Raw genomic sequence first — 20,021 nt, 5'->3', positions numbered from 1 at the left:
TATATATATATATATATATATATATATATATATATATATATATATATATATATATATATATATATATAGCTATAGCATGTGTTTCTTTCAAAACTGCACATTTGAAACCCATATAGTGACTATGAAAGGTTACATTTATGATATGATTCCGTTAGTTCCCACCACTTGAAGCCAGGTTTGACAGCTGGTATGTTTTCTGTACAGTATGGGGGTGTTTTTTCTTCAGTCGTGAGACTGTATCTTGACAAGTGTCCTATATATATAAGTGTGATTATCTCCTGCGAGCCTGTTGCTGTCAGTGTTTCCACACACACCCCTGCTTACTGCTGGTGATAGTACTGCCAGGGTCCTAGCACCGCTGCAAACTGTTACACAGAGATAGGAAACAAAGTGTGAGCCAACAATCACAGGAAATATAGTCCAGCTTGTCTTATTAACACAGTCATTCATTTCATATCAATAAGGGTACTATATTTAAACACACGTAGTATGAATAAGGGGCTAAGTAGCTTCAAATGGCATTTAAATATCTTGTTTTATATTGACAGTATGTCACCTACTCTACCTGTATTTATAGGCAGGGTGAGTAGATTAAGCTGAGATGAAACGTCAAAAAATTTGAATGGGGACTAGGAAGGCTGTTTAGTCCTGGCACCTAGGATTTTCCAGACAAGTTCAAAGCCAGGTAAAGGCAGACTTAGAGAAATAAAATTGAAAAAATAAAATAAAACACTTTTTTTTTTTTCATTGTATCTTTTTTTCTGTAAGTTATCATGTCACCACACTATAAATTTATTTCCTGTGCTGCATATTCCTACCCGAACCCTCAAGTACTCACAGCCTAGAACGCTTTGGGGATAGTAAGTAAGGGTCTGCATACACAGCACAGGAAGGAAGTGGATTTATATAGTGTGGCCCATGGGTTTCAAAGAACGGAACACGACGATTATTTTATTTTTTTTTTGAGCCGTGCTCGTTTGCCTGCGATTACCACAAGGTTTGTTATTATGCTAGTACGAGCTTGCTCTCCTCGCTGCGTTTTTGATCTTTATTTTTCCAAACTGGACCCGCCCCACACACCCCTATTACAAAAGACTAATGCACCTGCTTCGCTCTGAAGAACTGAAGTTTGTGCGTGTTGTGAAATGTTCTGAGAAAAGAAAAAAAAAAAGTGACGCGGCGAAACAACGCGAAGCCTAAATGAAACCTGAGTCTCTTTTCTAATAGGTGAAGCAACGCTTACGCTTTTAATTTCGACCATGGGACCTTAACTTATATATGTATATATATTTTAAAGACAATTTGCAAGCAAACAGGTATACGTGTGCAACTGTAAACGACGCTGATTCGGTCAGCCGGCGCTCACCTTGACTGAGGTAAATATTTTTGTTCAGAAGGACTCCGACCTTAACAAAACCAGGAACTATACTACGACTTGAAGTCCACATAACTGCAAGTAAGCAATTCTAATTTTTGTATTTTAATAAATACGCATGTTTTGTAAGTTCAAACCATTCTCCCAAAGTTAATAATAAGCAAACAAACGCATGCCTTACTTTTACAACATTATTACTATTATTGTAATTATTATTATTGTAGTAATATACGTAAATACAAAAGACTCTCTCTCTCTCTCTCTCTCTCTCTCTCTCTCTCTCTCTATCTATCTATCTATCTATCTATCTATCTATCTATCTATCTATCTATCTATCTATATATATATATATATATATATATATATATATATATATATATATATATATATATATATAATATACACATACACACGCAACGGTGCTATACTTCTTAACAATATAAAGTTAAGACTTTTTGCTCGAGCAGAGCTGGCTTATTTTCAACTACAGTTCAACCGTGGGAACGATAACGACCCGCATGAACCAAACCTGTTGAGGCAATGCAGGCAAAACAAGACTTTTATCTGTTTTTGCAGGCACCTATACTACCGTGTATTAGCTAATACTTTTAAACCAATTCAAAATACGTTTTGTCGAAACGTGTTGTCTACTTGACAAAACGTTCCTGCTGGTAGCGGCACATCACACTTTTTGTAATATACAGTAACCCGTTGTTTAAAATGCTAACAACACAAGGGCCTACAGGAAAGGTGTCTTGTGAACAATGCTGATAGCTCTGTAACAGTAAGTGCTCATGATGCCATGGTACCATCACACGCAGTGCAGTGGCGTTTTTTGTATGTGATGTATATTACTCTCATCTTCAATAGGGGTTAGGTTGGGACGTCAAACTCCACACCAGATTCAAATCCAGAGATAAAAGGAATAAGAGGCTAGCACACCCTTATAGTCAGCTTCAAGTTTAGGTACCATCACTATTACCAGAGTAATTACTGGGTGATCTTTATTTTGCACACCTTGTTAAAATGGGTTTGTCTCCAGAATTGTTTTTTAACCCAGATCATAGGTGGAGTCGGCAGGTGTAACCTGCAATCTGTCACAATCCATTCATTTCCATTACCCAACACCTCATCATCAGTCGTCTCACCAGTAGCAGGATTTAGTTTTTAACCCTTTAAGGTACAAGGGACATATGTACCACAGAAGTAAAAAAAAATAACGCTAACTTTCATATTTTTGCGATGAGATTTACTGACCGGTGAGATCTGGTCATCCGAATGGTCAGTTTAATCCTCGTTACACTTGAGTCGCTCTCACATGTAAGTGTACCTGAAGTGGTCGAATCATATTTATCTTACCTGAATTCTACTCCCCTGGTTAACTGTTTTTGTTCTGACTTGGTCCGTCCACCCACCCAACACACACACACACACACATTTTCAGTTTCTTCAAATACAGCCCCTAACAACTACTTGATCCCAACTGGAAATTGATGTTGTAATGGGGTTAAGAGTTCAATTAAATACAGTCTGCAGTGTACCGGGAAACAGACCAAAATCAAGAGAGATACTGTGTTCAACTAGACTAAATGCGATGGTCTAACCTCCCTTTTCAAAGGCTTTGGATCCCCCACATAGTCACATTTGAAAAAAACATTTCGAAACTCCAATTGAGGGTTTAACACCAGCTGAATAAAATTGAGGTCCTATTGTAAGTGACTCTGCAGCCATTGTTTGCCACCTAGTCTCTGTAAGTCCCTTTGGATAAAAGCGTCTGCTAAATGACTGATTCAATGTGGACTGTATTACATGTAATGAGTTGGTGTGGTCACTCACAGCTCAAGCTTCTGCACAGAGTTAAGGAGCAGTATATAAAAACAGTGCCTCACACATCACAAACCCCAAACAATATAATTGATTGCTTAAGAGTGAATGGCAGCTTCTTGCTAAAGGGAAGCTCAGGGGTGCCTGCCTGCAGTCAGTGGCGTTATCCCCTCATCTTTTGTGAGCACTAAATTCAAAATCCAAGAAATTGAAGCGAACCAAAACGTTCCAGCAGACCCCTAGTTCAGACTCCCCAGAGTCAAGCGTGCCGATGCCAAGCGGGGCAAAGGCCATACAGTTTAAATCTCTTGCGCTGTGCTCCCAGTCTTTGTGCCACTTTCTCAGTGAATTCAAAACTATTTGCATTCCCATCTCCGATCAGCTATATTTAGCAGCCCTTCCAGAAGAAGCTCGCACAGACTGCCAAATAAGGAATGAACGCTTGGCAGTGAGGGTGAACGTTTCTCACACGGGTTGCAGTGTTAAACATGGAAAATTGACTGCTGTGCACTGGACTCACCAAACTTGCGCACCGTGTTACTAGATCCTCAGCTGGTGCACTGTCCTTGCACTACTAATGTGTCATTGTAGATTGTCGTGACTTGCTGCATCCTATTTCATATTGTATTTTAGTAGTATTACTGTAAACTATACTGTATTTAAATATTAATCTTGCATTGTAACCCTGTACTGCCCTGTAACACCTGTAAGTCGCTTTGGATAAAGGCATCTGTCAAATAAATAAATAAATAAATACATAGATTTAATAATATATCTAGTTTTAAGTTTCTAGAAAAGACAAGGGTGTATGTGGTGGTTCTGTAATATGCATTACAGTAATGTCCACTAGAGACAGGATTTCATATCTGACCTCGTAATATAATATTTTGATAGGTCTACTGTGTCCAGCATTGATTAAAGAGAGAGTTACTAAACTTAGCCAATAGCCCTGTATTACTTGGGTTCACCTTCAGCAGTCATTGCTAGTGCGTGCGGCAGGCTGACCCAAAATTAGAACGCAAGGCCGTGCAGGGAGTTAACTATTAACTGCTCCAGAAATCAAGGATTGGATATTGAGCAGTACTTAAACTTGACCAAACAGCCGGTCCGTGTTAATTGCACTTATGCACTGTGAAGATAGCAATCTTGTTGTTTTAACTGTAAGATAAAAAGCAAATGTTCTCATTATTAGCACTAGCACTAGCAACATTATCACTCCCTTAAAAGCAGCACTTACCAAGGTAATATACAAAGTGTCCTTTCTAAAACCCTGGTTAACATTAAGAATATCAGAACTAGTCCGTCTCCCCCTTTTTTTTTTAAAGTTCTAATAGTTATATTTTCGCACCTTCGTAATAGCGACTTATCCAGTTGTCGTGAAACTTGGTATAAACATTATTTAGCGGAAGTTCTTGAGAATGTCTTGGGGATAAAGGTGGGTGTCTGTCTGTCTCCGTCCGTCTGTATGTCTCCCATTTCATCTGCGGTTTAAAAACATCAAGCATCCTGGCTCCTGCTCATTTTAATGATGTACTTAATTGAAATTCGGAACTGGGGGACAAATAGCTAGCCTTAGTTTCAAACCATGCTACTGTGCTTTTGTTTTGTGGAACAAGGAGAAAAAATAGGACCTTCTAGGTAGGCTGTTAAAATGCAAAACTGGTTTGTGACTTAAGGTGAAAGGCTAGTCTGTTAGTCCGGCACACCTCTTCTGGTTGCAATTTCCACGTGTCGTTGACTACACTGGAAGTCTATCGCTAGCATTTGGTAAACGGCATTGCCATCCATCTGTGCTGTGTAACTGCAGTGGAAAATTGCCTGCGGCCGTTTTTCTTTGTGTTATTTCTTGGCAGAACCAGTAAACACCCTGAGGCCAAGTCACATTTATATACAACTCTCTTTTTTTAAAGATCCGTATCAAGGGAGGTTATGAGGAGTATGGTGACGGGGGTGAGACCGTTCAGTTCTGCTCTCTGCATGACGTTGATTCCAAGCTAGACTGATCCAAGGGCTGAAAGGTTTGAGCTATGAAGATGGGGTTGAGGGAACAGAATCTTTCTAGGAATGTGTTAAGGGAGACCTAAAAGGAGTTTGAGTTTAGATTGCACTTATCGATCTCTTGATCCGCCCCTCCTGCTCTGCACTGGACTCGCCTGACCTCAGCACCACGTTACTGGATCCTCAGCTGATGCACTATCCTTGCACTATTGCACTACTAATATGTCATTGTAGATATAACTTGTTGAAATCCTAATTTGTTGCAATGGTTCATTAAGAAGAAAAAAATTAACTGTGACCGTGTACCTATCGTCACTTCACAGATCTGTTGATAAGATACCGACTGATATAGTTTAATAACATGCTTCACTTTGATGTGTAGCGCTCTGTTTACTGTACACATGACGTCATTTTCTCTACCCCACCCAAGCCCGGTCAATATCCCAGCAGTGGAAATGTCACCAGACCAGGCCAGCTTGGCACCTGTCCAGCCTGTTTGTGCAATGGAAACAAGGTCAAACTGAGGCCTCCCATTGAAATGGATGAATGGCAAGTGAATTGAAATTGTGTTCTGCCTAGACCCCTTTTTATATGTTTTTTTTTTTTTTAGCCCGCTGTGTGTGTGTGTGTGTGTGTGTGCTTGCGCAATACCTGCTCTGTACAAACATTTTCACATCAGAGGTTTGCTTATTAGGAGAATGTCTGTATCTGGTTGAGTGGCTTCTCTGTGCTTAGGAGACTGGAATTGCACTGTTGGGAAATGCATCTGAACATGTCGCAACAAACAATAAAATAAAACCCCAAACTCAAAACAACACCAGCAGACTTGAGCTGCCAGTTCTCTTTTCTCTGTTTTCAGATTGCCTTTTTCTTGCTGACAGACAGCTGGAATCTTTTTTGTGTGGGGAGTTTTTTTGAACTGTCTTGCACTTACTGGAAGATTGTGGGAGGGAGGTGGGTGGGGTTACGCCTAACTTTCCTATAATATTACAGGATTGGCAGGAGACTTGGGGTTATGTTTAATAAAATGTGATATTTATCAGGGTACGCGTATCCCAAGCAGTCGACACAATGCTCAGTTTTGTTTCTTGCAGATGAAACGGTAGTTGTGTGAGATGTTCTAGGCAGGGAGCGTGGGTGCCCCATAGAAAATATACTATCCAAAAAACTAAATACTGTAGTTTTAAGAGTTGGTCATCTCAAATGTTATTTGAATTGGTTTCTCTTACCCTTTTTTATGGGATTTTTGGGAATTTCCTAGGGAATTTTTTACATTATTTTTTGGTTTGCAGTTCTACTTTCAGTTCTGTTTTTATTTTCTCCCTTATCTCAATCAGAATCAGTTACTTTTAGTCGCATTACGCAGAAACAGGCAGCCGTTAGCTTCTGCATTTGCAAGGCAAAGCAAGGGCAGGGGGAAGAGGATCAGCGTGCAAATAGTAGACCAAACACGGACCAGTACAGTTCCTGCTTGTGTTTTAAAGATGTCAGCATTTTGACTTTTTGAATATAATAGTTTCACAGAGATTGAAAAACATTCAATTAAGTATTAATACAAGAGCCAGGAGTTTAAGGGTTAAATAAATGGTTCTTCCCTTATAGTTGCAAGAAGCTATTGTTAAATCTGCAGACTGGTTTGATTTATTCATGCTTTTGATACATATGAACAATTCTGAGCAGATTTACCAGGCACCTGGTTATTTCAGTAATATTCCTTAACATGGGGAGTTCTGAAACCCAGGACTTGAAGGAAGGCTAGTGTACATTTTAAGCCAGGTGAGTAGTAGTGTGCGTGTGTGTGTCTATATAATAATGAGAGAGTAGGTACAACTGGATTTAAGATCATTTTTTGATATTAAGTGCAATCTAGTTGGTCTGTAATTAAAATACATTATTGCTAGATATAAGAGCTTTTCCTCTTCAATAGTTGGCAAATATTACACCACTCCAACTTTCCATGAAAGCAATTTCTGTGTAGTTTTAGGTAGAGTTTCTTTGGTAATGAATTCACACTTTTTGTGGCAGTATCTCTTTGTTTCTATTCTTTCTTGATAACAATGCTGCACAACACTTTGGCAATTCTGCACCCTTCTGGTGACAAAGAGAATCAGCAGGATTATTTTATTTATTTATTTATTTATTTATTTTACATACAGTATATTTTTGGGTAATTCCAGTTAAGAATATCACGACTGAACTGCCCTTGTAATAGGCTTCCACAATAAATAAATGTGTGTGTGTGTGTGTGTGTATGTGTGTGTGTGTATATATATATATATATATATATATATATATATATATATATATATATATATATATATATATATATATATATATATATAATATATATATATATAATATATATATATATATATATATTCATTCCTTTGACTATTTTAAGGTTAAAACAAATTGATTCAGTCGCTGTGGGTTTTGCCCCAAACAGAATGCTGTAAGTTAGTACAAAAAAACAAAATTATTACTAAAAAGCAAGACAGACACAGCTTCATTAGTTTCTCCTGATTTAGACAGTTTCTCTACTTGCTTTTACAACCCATTACAATACAGTACAAAAAGTAGTCTTTTTGATACAATATAAATTCTGTCATATGACCGAATATGAACATGGACATTTCTTTCACTGAATGTAAGCAGTGTTTTATTTCAAATATTTGATCCAGCACTCAGATTTATTTTTACATGATACCCATCTTTTTTTTTTAATTTATGGCAGTATTGGGGGGTTTATGTTCTGTTTTAAATGTTTAAAATGTTCTTTGTCCTTACAGGAGGGTTAGAGTCACAGACGTTTCCCAGCTCAACAGTGCCATCCGGAGGGACTCTTGAGCATGCTGCTCTGAGTGATGGACGTACAGAACATGGAAACAATGCCGACCCAATCAGTGCTCAGCCCTTTGCACACGTCGACCAATCAGAACCAAGGAGTGAAGGCGGTGGGCGTGTCTGGGCATCAGGATCTGAAGAAGAACGCAGTGGAGGGGACCTTCCGTTCCAGTCCCAGTTCCAGCTCCAGTTCTTCCAGCAGTTTCTCTTCAAATTCCAGTTCCGGAGATGAGACGGACAACGAGGAAACAAGCAGTACAGAGAGTGCACAGAACCAGGTGAGGTGTGGGGCATTGCAAAAGAGCATTGATCAAGCTTTGATATCAAAAATACACTGTGTAATATGAACTCAGATCCTGATCACTTTAATTAGGAATGACCCCCCCATCATCCATGCAGGTATCAGGGGTGACAACCATGCATTTAAACAAATCTCAAGTATTCACGTAAAACCATTGCTCATTAGCACTAACTCCCTACTGCTTGCCTTCCGCAGACAGCGAGAGCACCAGAGGACCTGCGCAATGCAAGCAGGCAGGATACAGGACATCTACAGGTCCTGACCCTGGTCGCCAAGCTGGAACAACGAATCGCAGACCTAGGCCAGCAGCAGGAAGAGCTTCAGATGGAGGTATAGCGTGTGGCCATGTTTCATGCAATGCTCCTCTGCCCTGCTGTCATAGAAAACAGCCCTTAATCTCCTGGTATTCATAAACAGGGTTGAGGTTAAATCAGTTTTTTACAATTCCAATTCCATTTTTTTAAATCAATGCCAATCCCATTCCCAGAACTCCTGGGGTGAAAGACACACCACATCACCTTCCTGATTCCATTTCCCTACATATGCTAGTTTTAAATGATCTTGTTCAGCCTTAATCAAATGCCTCTCCTCTCTTTGTAACCTGCCCAGCATTGAAAATTGTAAACAAATGTTTATTTAAGTACAACTGAAGGACAACATTGTTTTTTTTTTGTTTTTTTTTTAAGTCACGCTTCACTGTTAAGCACATTGATTGGGTTTTTATTTGCTAAACTGTTTGAGTTGAGGCTCATTACTTCAGCCGCGGAAATTAGGCTAAAAATAGTGCTTTAGGCCATTATGTAGCGTGTTATTGCTGTGCTGTGATTCGTCTGCATTAAATAGTGGAAACAAATGCCTATTGCTTCTAAGAATTGCCGTCCTCCCCCTGATCCATGTTTCTAATACATGTTGCAAGTAAATTAGCAGCAAGATTAAAAGGAGGACTGCTTGACAAGGCGTTCTAAAGTTTGAGCATTGCCTTATCACTTTCTGTTCTAAAGGTCAGCTTCATGCAGTAGGAGTAGGTAAAAGAAAGTAGCACTGTGCTGTATATCGGTTTATATTTTTGTAGTTTGGGGCGGTTACATCTGTAACCAGTTACTTACCTTAATGCTGTCTATCTTTTTTTCTGAGATCCTTAGAGCGAGAAAAAAACACACATCTTCCTGTACAACTCTATTTTTAATCAGAGCTATTTCTCAGTGAGGTGCAAAATACTGTTGACACCAACACTGTATCAGCAACCCATCATGCTCCTTCTCAATTACACGAGCAGCCTGGCTGACCGCGGGGGTAACTTGTTTGTGGTGTGGTGCAGATGGAGATGGAAGTGGCCTTGCTAGAAGGGGAGATGCAGATGGAGAAAGCGGAGCTGGACAAGGAGACCGAGTTGCTGGACACGCTGCAGAAGAGACTCCAAGACATGGAGCAGAAATACCAGTCAGAGAGAGAGAAGGTACAGCGTGCAGCCAACCACCATTCACACCATCTATTGAAATGTACCCTGCTGAAAATTCTAGCTTGGAGATGGTGTTAGAACTGGGGAATTGGAACCCAGATTTACTGGTTGGAAACCCCAGTACCGCTTTACAGAAATCCGATACATTTAAATGCATGTAAAATTCCTTATCCTAATAACTGGCTTGCAATTCCCTTGTTGTTTTTGTAAAGATAATGTTTGTATTGTGTTTTTTCAATCTGATGAGCAAACTATAAGAAACTAACTCTAGTAGACAAACTTTAGTTAAAGTGCTGCCTTTGTTGTACAGTTTGGTTATCAAGTGATTAAACTGCAATGGCACTGAAGTAGGTCATTTGTTGCTTTTAGTAGTTGTACCTTTAGAATTGAGCGTTTGTAGATTATGGATCATTTTGTGCTGCATGATACTGTTGTGGGGGGGGGAGCATTCTGGATTTTTAGATCCTGCCGTATCTCGCAATCACATTTTTATTTTTTAAAAAAAGGATGGTGTTGTACTCCTCTAAAGGCATTCTCTGTTGGTCTGCTTGGCCTGACCGGTTTCTTACTGTGTTGCAGGAGAAGGCTAAGCTGGGGGAGGAGAGGGAGAAGCTGGAAGAGCTGCAGATACGTTGCTCAGTGTCTCGTAAACGCCTGGAAACGCAGCCAGAGTCCCAGAGAGAGCAGCTGCGTCGCAGACTGCACGAGGTAGGAGGAAGCTGTGAGGAGAGCGTCATCGCTGTACCTTCCACCTCGCGTCTCCATGCTGCGCGCTCTCACCCTTTCTAAAGGGAGCACAGTCACTTTGGGGCTTTGAACTTTCAGGAGACTGCATGGCACACCAGGGAAGACTTGGGGTTTGAGACAGCAAAATTGCATCAAACCAGGCCTCCTGGAACCAGGTTTTTAGCCACTCTTCCTGAAAAAGTGGCTTTGTGGTCCCGCGGCTTAAGATGTTTCTAAGTCAAGGGGAAGAATTAACTGCTGTTAGGTATTCGTATTGCTGTATTTTGAATTTCACATGTCTGCTCTATCCTACATTAATTTCTATATACAGTAATCTTTATTTCCATTACCAGTATGCTGCGTTATTAAAAGGGTGCTATCTTTATGACACGCAGTTTCATATTTATTTGGATTTATTAGACTGCCACAGCATGTATGAATTGTGATATTTTTTTAACAAGATATCTTCTGTGATTCATGAATCCGTGACCTATTGCACTATTTAACTACTTATAGTTCAGCAAATGGTTCTTGAACAATGATAAAATCTGATTTCTAGTCGTAGCTTTATACACCATACGGAGAATTTACCCAACAGAACCATAATATGCATTGTGGCCTGCATATCGTAATACATATTGTATACTAACCTTAACATATGGCTGTGTCCTTATCTGATCTTCACACACTGTACAGGGATCGCTATGTTGGTTTTGTTTAGTTTAGTTAACAGTAGCAATCCTGGAGTGAGTGTGTATTCCTGTTGTAACTCCCTACCTCCCTCTCTCACTCTTGCTCTCTCTCCCTCCCCCTCTCTCTCGCTCTCTCCCTCCCCCTCTCTCGCTCGCTGTCCCCCCCCCCCTCTCTCTCTCTCTGTCTCTCTCTCAGGACTCTGACGCTATGGAAACGGCGCTCAAGGCCTTCGAGGACCTGGAGTTCCAGCAGCTGGAGAGGGAGAGCGCTCATGAGGAAGCGAGGGAGGCGATGCAGAGGCAGGCCTTGATGGATATCTCAGGGCAGCAGCACCGCGTCAACCAAAGGAAGGTACGCTGGGCAGCCAGCACTGGGGCACCCATGCACAGCTCTCTGTGTAACGCAGCTGAGTAATTCCATGCCATTCGCTATAAAGATAAAAAATCTGTGGTTTTGAAAGACGTTTCAGAGAAGTATTTTAAAACATATCCGGTTAAAATAAAAAAAATAAGGGAACAGGCGAGGGATTCTGCAAAAGCAGCTGATTTTTAAGTTTCCCCTTTTTTAATGGAAAAAAAAATCAGGTGGTGAGCTCTGTGGTCTGAAGTCTTGTGATTTGAAGTGCATTCCATTCACACAACGTGTTGTGTAAGCTCCACACATCCACTGAGCCTGGGGGCGGTTCATTGATTTGGGTTTGTTTCCAGGAACAAGTATTAAGGCTGCAAGAGCAAGTGAATGAGATCAGACAGCAGACTGAGAAGGAGTCGCAAAAACTGAGTCAGGGCAAGAAAGAAACATTTCAAATACTCAACATGGTAAGCAACCAAACGAACCCCCTCACTAATTACTGTGTAAATGAACAACCAAGCAGTGCATAGATGGAAAGCAAAAAATATCAGGAGCAGAAACAAGAATTGTATGTATAACATGTTTTAATCTTAACTGGTTGCATGCATACTAGTTCATGATTGCATTTTAGTAGTATTATTTGCTCTTGCTGTAAAACTACACCGTATTAAAATATGAAGCTTGCATTGTAACCCTGTACTGCCCTGTAACACCTGTAAGTTGATAAAGGTGCCTGCTAAATTAATAATACATGATTTGTGAACATGTTGTAATGCTAGTAAGAGGAAAGAATTTTGACAGCCTTGGTTAACTTTTTAATGCTGTTCTATATGTATTTGTAGACCTTTAATTCTTGTCCACAGCAGGGAGGTATGCATGCCATATACAGACACTTTGTTTACAACATTGGTGCTTTTGTATACCGATAACACCTAATGTTTAAAGCAACAACACCCTACTTAAAGGGACTGTCCTAATATTGGATTTCTAACTCGTTTAACTGGCCAGCTTTGTGTGTTCTCTGTCATTGAACCTTTTAGCTAAAGTAAACCAATCAATCTTGCATCGCTTTCATTATTTTTGGTGGCGAAGACTTTGCAGCGTGCTTTAAAATGATATTGTTAGCCAAAAAAACAAAAAAAATTGGGACGCAACATCAATGCGCTTTTACCACCTTCAAACACTAAGCGTTTGGTTATGTACAATTAACCACAAATGGAGCAACCTTAATGTTGCTTTTCAACAAAAAAAAAAATACTACTGCAAGCAAAAGGCTTGAATGGGGTTAACAAATACCCCCAAGCACCACAAACCAGCACAGCTTTACAGTGGTAACAGTATCCTAGATTAGATCCGTGTGGGAGTTATAATATACTGTTTTATATCTTTCAGCATTTACTGAAGGATAAGAAACGCTTGTCTGATTTCAATAACCTGACGGGCTCTTCTCCCTGCATGTTATCTATCCCAGGCTTGCCTGTCCACAATCCCACGAAGGTTGGTGGCTTTCAAAGACATCAATGTGTTCAGCTCCTACCTCTTATGTTGATTGTCTGTGCTTCTGCAAAATGTTTTTCAGTGCGCCAACTAAAGCTTTAAAATCTCCAGCTGTTTTCTAGCACTTGCTCCCCCTGTAAAAGGCATTAATGACAGAAGCCCTTTTATCACTGTGCTTAAGCAGTTTGGTAGCTTATTTGTTTGGGAAGACGTACACTTCCAAGCATCGCGCAAACGATTTAGAAAGTGTTCTGCTGCTTCCTGCTACCTTAACACTTCCTGTGTCCACCTCCCTCCCTCCTTCCTTCCCATGCTCTGAGGTAAGCACACAGGGCTGACCTTCAGCACAGGAAGCAATTGTAACTGTAGTTACAGGCACAGCAAATGTTTAACTTTTTTTTGTAATCCTTTTTCCCAGAATCCCTCTCGGGGTACGAACGGCTCGTCAGGTTTGCCAAAGAGGCGGTGCCAGCAGAACAAGCCCTCTGATAGGCCAGCCTCGGTCCACGATAAGGGTAAGAAAGGGGCTGTGGCATCCATGTGCCAGTCTGAACAGAGAGGATTATGGGAGGAAAGACATTTAACAATACAGAATGTCTTTGTACAGAAATCCCTGTAGCCGAGTTCTAAGTGAGATTCCAATTGACGAGCACGGAGCAATTCAGTATTCTCAATACATTACCCAACAAGTGTCATCCCTTGCGCCAAATTCATATCCCTAGAGACGTGGATACAGTTGATGCACTATACATATTTTACTTGTATATATGGAATGGCTTATCAAGCTGTGGTGAAACCTAGTTAGGGTATTTAGAATATGGGGATTTATGCTGCTGTATGTATTTGGAGTGGGAGTGTGTTTTTTTTGTATGCTTGTTCATTGTAAATCCAGTAAGACAGATCTGTTTTCTCTTGCAGATCAGCAGGTAAAGAGTGTGGATGTTGTCAACGGGTCTCCTAGCAGCGCAGCAGTCGACGCTCCCAGTTCCCCCTGCTCCAAACACGCTTCCTCCCCCAAACCAAACCAGGGCAACAGGGGTCCCACCTGCAACGGGACCAGCCGGGCACCCGCACAGGTGTTCAGGTACAACAGACTGAGGCAACGGGGCCTGCACTGAAATGCACTGGGAGGGTCATGTAAAGGTTAACGCCCTTTTAGATAACTTCCAAAAACACCTAGCTTTTTAATCTTGTTGAATTTTCAGTTTTTTAGGTAGAAAATAGAATATTATAGTTCTGGTTCCCCTGTGTGTGCTTATGGCCTAGTTAGCGAACGTTTCTGAGTAAAAGTTTATAAAAGGAAAAGTTTACACTCGTTGATTTACCTATGATGTGGGAATAAAATTAAAAGCAATTGGGAATATGTTGGGAAAATTGGTGCGGTAATTGGAAAACCCGGGATACAGTGAAGGTAGGCATGTTTTTTTGAAACACTGCAGGGGGGTTCTGTAACACTTTCAGGGTCACTACATTTTCTGTTGCTTTTATCCCCCTTTTCACACAGGAGGTTCAATCCCAGCTCAGCTACTGACTCGCCATGTGCAAGGCTGAGCAAGTCACTTAACCTCCTTGTGCTCCAAGGAATGCTGTAGTTGCAGTTCCCCAATATGTAAATTTACAGAGCTTGTGGAACTAGTTAGATGAGTTTACTATACAGACACAGGCATTGTCCTGATGATGGGTCTTTGCTTTCACAGTAACGGTAATGGGCTCCCCAACATAGCGGACATGGAGAGGAAACTACGGGAGGCCAAAGCTGAGAAAGAGCGTCTGCTGAGGGCCAGGGTGAGTAATCGCCACTCCATTGCATTTGGACATACATAGGAAGCTTGGTGGTCCAGTGGTTAAAGAAAGAGGCTTGTTACCAGGAGGTTCTCAATTCAATCCCAGCCACTGACTCGCTGTGTGTGACCCTGAGCAAGTCACTGAACCTCCTTGTGCTCCGTCCTTCAGATGAGATGTAAAACAAACAAGGTCCTATTGCAAGTGACTCTGCAGCAGCAGTTGTGATGCATAGTTCACCCCCAAGTGTCTAAGTCGCTTTGGATAAAAGCGTCTGATAAATGACAATAATAATAATAATAATAGTTTGTAGTATGTAGTAAATGGAGGATTGTTTTTGATGATTTCTATTTTTGTCGATTTGTGTTCATGGCAAATAGGATATAGTGGAAACTCCCACACTCCCAACTTTGTTTTTATATAATTCTGGAGAACCGCTTATTCAGTTCTGCTGTATTCCGGTTAGGATTTAGAATCATTATAAATCAACCAATCATGGTTACAGATTTGTCAACATTCCAGTACATTTTATCCTACAGTATCTACAGTCGTCCTCCTGTGCGTAGAACATACTAAAGTTTGAAAAGAACAACCTTTTTTTGTTTAATAGTGGCACAATCTTCATTTTTGTCATTTTTATATAATAATAATAATAATAATAATAATAATAATAATAATAATAATAATAATAATATGATGTGTGTAGGGTGTTTCGTATTGTAACAGAAATCATGTAGTCTTGCCCAAGCTGCACGAGATAACAATACAACACCCCACACATGAAGTAATCAGAATGCGTCTTGCATTATTTCATGTACTGTGTGTGCAGGTCATGATGGTCTGCTTTTTCATGATCACGAGCGTGGAGAACGTTTAGTGATAACACTTATTATCCAGTTTTGAATTTCGATCATTTATTTCTGCAACGCTTCCTATAATCCCCCAGGAAGCCAAAAGACAAGCCCAAGAGGAAGCCAAGAAAAAAGAGCTGGAGTGCGTTGAACCAACATCCACTTCTACACCAAAGCGCCATCTAGAGGTAGCAATCCATTACAGCAAACCCTCTCCAGGCTTGACAATAGCACCTACAGCCTGCTATTCTGTCCTGCAGCAACTAGATGTCAGTTTTGACACAGTTCAGACATCAAAAGAATAATCATAGTAACTACTGTAGATGCAAATGTGATTTACTGTGTTTTTTTTTTTTTTTTTTACATTCCCCTTGCTAATCATTCTGAGTAGTTCTGGGTTCTGTCACTCCAATATCTTGTTTTAATTTTTGATCAAAATCTCTCTTTACCTGTGGTTTGAGCTTGTCTGGTGAATCCTAAGTGCCAGGGACTGAACAGCTTCCCTTATTCCAGCATTCAAATCATGTGACAGTGACCTTTCAACTCTGCCAGCCACGCCTATTCTCTGTCAATCATTATATAGGCGGGTCTGTTAGAGTTAAAAGGTTACGTTGTCACATAGAGCGAACCATTTATTTTTAACTTGGCAGCATGATATTCTATCATGTTTAGTTGAATATCCCAACCCCAGTTGTTCTGCACTTGTAGGATCTATTGCTCATAAGTCATTTTGCATGCATTTGTAGATGGGTGATTTGGATATACCAAGGTATTTACTGTGCAACACCTTAGTGTGGTAACTGTTGCAGGATATTTGGGTTTACGCTCTTCGTGTTCGTACAGACTGGCCCGGCGCCCCTCCTCTCCCTCATCAGCAGTGCGACCTTTGACCTCAGGGCCCACCTGGAGGCGTCCGGTCACAGCGTCGAGACGTGCAGCGCGGTAACCGTCGGCAACAGGAAGTGCAAGGGCTTCCTCACCAAGATGGGGGGCAAGATCAAAACCTGGAAAAAGAGATGCTTCGTGTTTGACGGGGAAAAAAAACGACTGGCCTATTTCTCAAGTAAGGAGGAGATTTAACTTGGGAAGATTCAATCAACAAAACACAGCACCTGCATTACATGATATCCTCCATTAAACTTCACTGGCTTATAACTAGAGGAGTATAAGGGGTTGATTTGTTAAGTACCAGGGATTCTACCTAGATTGCATTTAGCCACTTCGTACAAAGGGATCAACACAGATAGGTGGTAAATCAGTCATGGTTAATTCTCCAGGGCCTTAAAATGGTCTGGGTGAAAAAAATCATCTGTGACTGATCCTAGCAGGGTAGAGATTGGTTAGTGCCATTACTGACATTTTTATGGCACTTTTTTATTTTTTCAATCCCAGGTATTATTTCAATACATGAGTTGGAGATTTTTATATTTGTTTGGAATGTTAATATTAAGGACTCCTATATGCAACTTTTATAGCTTACATTTTGTACATCAACAGTTTGTTCCTTCCTCTAGAAACAAAAAAGAATTTGGAGTCAGTGATTAGTGAATCTAGACAGTTGTTGTAGTTTTTAGAATTGAGTCTTATCATTTTTTTCTTCAGCTGATAGATTTTTGCTTTATTTTTCAAACGCAGATAAAGAAGAAACGAAGCTAAAGGGAGTGATCTATTTCCAAGCCATTGAGGAGGTTTATTATGATCACCTCCGCAGTGCGTCTAAGGTATGTGCGTGCGTGCCTGTGCGTCTGCAGTTTGCCTTTGTGTGTTAAAAGTCCTGTATAAGATGACGCAGTATGTTACATTTCACAAATCAAATACTAACTCTGATTTAACGAGTAAGCAAATTTAAAAAAAAAATAATAATCTACTTTATTATATACATACTTACTCACTCATCGGTCACAATTTTTATTTACATTTTTGAAAATTTTAAACCTGTTTTGTGAGTTCGAGAAGTCGCCCTGCCAAAACTTTGAAAAAAAATAAACATTCTGCTTTATAAAATTGATACTAGATCACATTTTAACATGGTACAATTCTGCACACAGTGAACGAAGGGGATACACCATATGCATTTTTTACCTACTTCAAGGTCTGTTCTTCAGTACCTGACGTACTAGGTTGGCTAAAGTGTATTTTAATATTACTGCGCACCAGCACCACCTAGTGCACAGTTGTGTATTGCCAACCATACAAAAGTAAACTTTAATGCAAAGTTGCCGATCGCTAGCTGGTATGCTGGCTCTTACTTCTATATAGACACTTTAGCTGATGTTACAGAAGTCCGGCAAGAAACTAGAATTAAAGAACGGCTCTGCAACTCTAGTTAAAGCACTTTGATACACATAATGCAAACAGCAGTAGAAAACGACCAGATTGAATTAACTCTCTGCTTGTGTGTGTGTTCCAGAGTCCGCACCCCAAGCTCACGTTCTGTGTGAAGACCTACGATCGCCTCTTCTTCATGGTCGCTCCGACACCCGAGGCCATGAGGATCTGGATAGATGTAATCGTCACGGCAACAGATGAACATTGTCGCTACTGAACCTGGGGGCTCAGCAGACACCATGGACCACTGTACAGAGCTGGGCCATCACCTTCAGGCACATCGTCTTGGATATCTTGAATGGATCTCTCTGGACATGGAGCGCACAAGATCTGCAGTGGTGACAGGTCTTCTCCTATCTGGGTTTGGGGTTGGCGTTTCTGGAGATTGGACAGTTTTAACTCCTGCAACGTTTCCATCTGCACCTTGCAAGCAGTCTGTAAATCTATTTCAAGTATCCAGCCGACCTGCAGTCTATGGTCCAGGACTTTTAGACAACATCAAAGACGCATCGCTCTTTTGTGTTAGCAGGACTTCTAAATTCGTCACCTACCTCCTGATATTTTCTCGATGCTGTAATTGCCAGCCTTTTTAACTACATGTTTCTTCACCAGTTTGGTGTTTCTCAAATCCTTTTGCATTGACGCTCATTGGATCATTCAGAAAGAGAGTTTTGAGAGACTGGTTTCTGCCTGTGAATCAACATAATGTTACCTGCGATTGAGGGAATTCAAATAGACTTCTGTCTGATGGAAACTGAACTTAATTTGTATTGCTTTCAACTCGGTGGTTGATGAAATCGAGACAAAGCTTTTGTTAGCTTTTTTAAAAAAATAATGACGCACATTTTGCTGTGCTCTTTTAATTGATTTTTTTTTTTTTTTTTAAAGATTTTTACTGTCACCCCCTCAAGTGACAAAAGGGTACAAAAGCCTGTTGAAAATAATGTTACATTTGTGTTCTTGCACAACAGGACATTTCATAGGACAAAAGTGCAATATTCTCTGAATGTATGGATTTGTAATATTTAATGCATTGTTACACTGTTACTAAATGCTCAATTTGAATTAAGGTAAAACTATTAAGAAACTAAATCAAGTAGACTAAGGTTTCAGCTTGTGCCTTGTTCCATATACTGTGGCCAAAAAAAATATATGTTTTCTATTTCAAAGCCAGTTTTTTGCCATAGTAAGAAATATTTTCTCAGATAATAAAATGAGAACCAATTTCTTGCCAGGCTCAAAGATTTCTCTTGACATCACCTTAGTGTAGATTTACTGAATTTTAAGCTTTGGATGTAATTAAAAAAAAATTATATCGAATCTCTCATGTATTATTGGTTAATAAGGACAGTTGCTTGATCAGTGACTTTACTGCTGTTAAAAAAAAAAAAATGCTGACAGTTTCATTTTCACATCATCTTCAATTCCTGTGTTTTAAGTTGGTGCTAAAGTGTTGCTGGTTTGGCTGAAGTATTCGTAGACATTTCCTGTTTCTGCGAAGTGGATTGTATGGGGTGAGATTAAACCTTTCTGAATGTTCTGGTCTCACGTTATCCTGCAATAAAACTTTCAGCACAGCAGTTAAAACTCTGCCCCCTATTGTTCAACCTCTGGGATATTCTGCCCTCCCCTCTCCCAACCATTGAACTGGATAGCATTGTAAATATCATTCACTATTAAATACATGCATTTAGCATAATTAACCCAAACTGAAACTATTTAAACATATTATGAATTGGTCATTTAGCAGACACTTTTATCCAAAGCCACTTACCAGGGGGGTGGAACTATGCATCACACTTGCTGCTGCAGATCTTACAATAGGATCTTGTATGTTTTATGTCTCATCCAAAGGACAGAGCACAAGGATGTTAAGTGACTTGCTCTGTGGCTGGGATTGAACCTGGAACCGCCTGGTAACAAGCCCCTTTCTTTAACCACTGGACCACCAAGCTTCCTATGTATGTCCAAATGCAATGAAGTGGCGATTAC

General features: G+C 40.2%; 1 protein-coding gene across 5 annotated transcripts; it reads left to right on the top strand.

Moving 5' to 3' along the window:
• The first annotated feature begins 848 nt into the window (after positions 1 to 848).
• On the top strand, positions 849 to 19,663 carry LOC117969541 (pleckstrin homology-like domain family B member 2). Of its 5 annotated transcripts, none has more exons than XM_059008914.1 (15): positions 849 to 997; positions 7,987 to 8,319; positions 8,538 to 8,672; positions 9,661 to 9,798; positions 10,381 to 10,509; positions 11,416 to 11,571; positions 11,928 to 12,038; positions 12,964 to 13,068; positions 13,487 to 13,583; positions 13,987 to 14,152; positions 14,766 to 14,853; positions 15,797 to 15,889; positions 16,545 to 16,764; positions 17,337 to 17,422; positions 18,112 to 19,663. In XM_059008914.1, exons 2-15 carry the CDS (start codon positions 8,062 to 8,064, stop codon positions 18,244 to 18,246), a joined length of 1,917 nt encoding a protein of 638 aa, XP_058864897.1. In that variant the 5' UTR covers positions 849 to 997; positions 7,987 to 8,061; the 3' UTR covers positions 18,247 to 19,663. The 5 variants fall into 5 exon arrangements, with proteins under 5 accessions (XP_058864897.1, XP_058864896.1, XP_058864895.1 ...); XM_059008913.1 differs by having other exon boundaries at positions 849 to 1,227; XM_059008912.1 differs by having other exon boundaries at positions 849 to 1,376.
• Positions 19,664 to 20,021: the final 358 nt, after the last annotated feature.

The sequence above is a fragment of the Acipenser ruthenus genome, chromosome 38 (genome assembly GCF_902713425.1).
Source record: "Acipenser ruthenus chromosome 38, fAciRut3.2 maternal haplotype, whole genome shotgun sequence".
In the NCBI taxonomy this organism is placed as follows: domain Eukaryota; kingdom Metazoa; phylum Chordata; class Actinopteri; order Acipenseriformes; family Acipenseridae; genus Acipenser; species Acipenser ruthenus.
The sequence above is the reverse complement of the archived record's forward strand: the minus strand, read 5'-3'. Positions and strand labels throughout refer to the sequence as shown.

Bases quoted from the DNA above. Each gene is read 5' to 3' on its own strand.
- LOC117969541 (XM_059008914.1), top strand. From the start codon at position 8,062: ATGGACGTACAGAACATGGAAACAATGCCGACCCAATCAGTGCTCAGC. The intron at 8,320-8,537 runs GTGAGGTGTGGG...TGCCTTCCGCAG, and splicing joins CAGAGAGTGCACAGAACCAG to ACAGCGAGAGCACCAGAGGA. The intron at 14,153-14,765 runs GTACAACAGACT...TTGCTTTCACAG, and splicing joins GCACCCGCACAGGTGTTCAG to TAACGGTAATGGGCTCCCCA.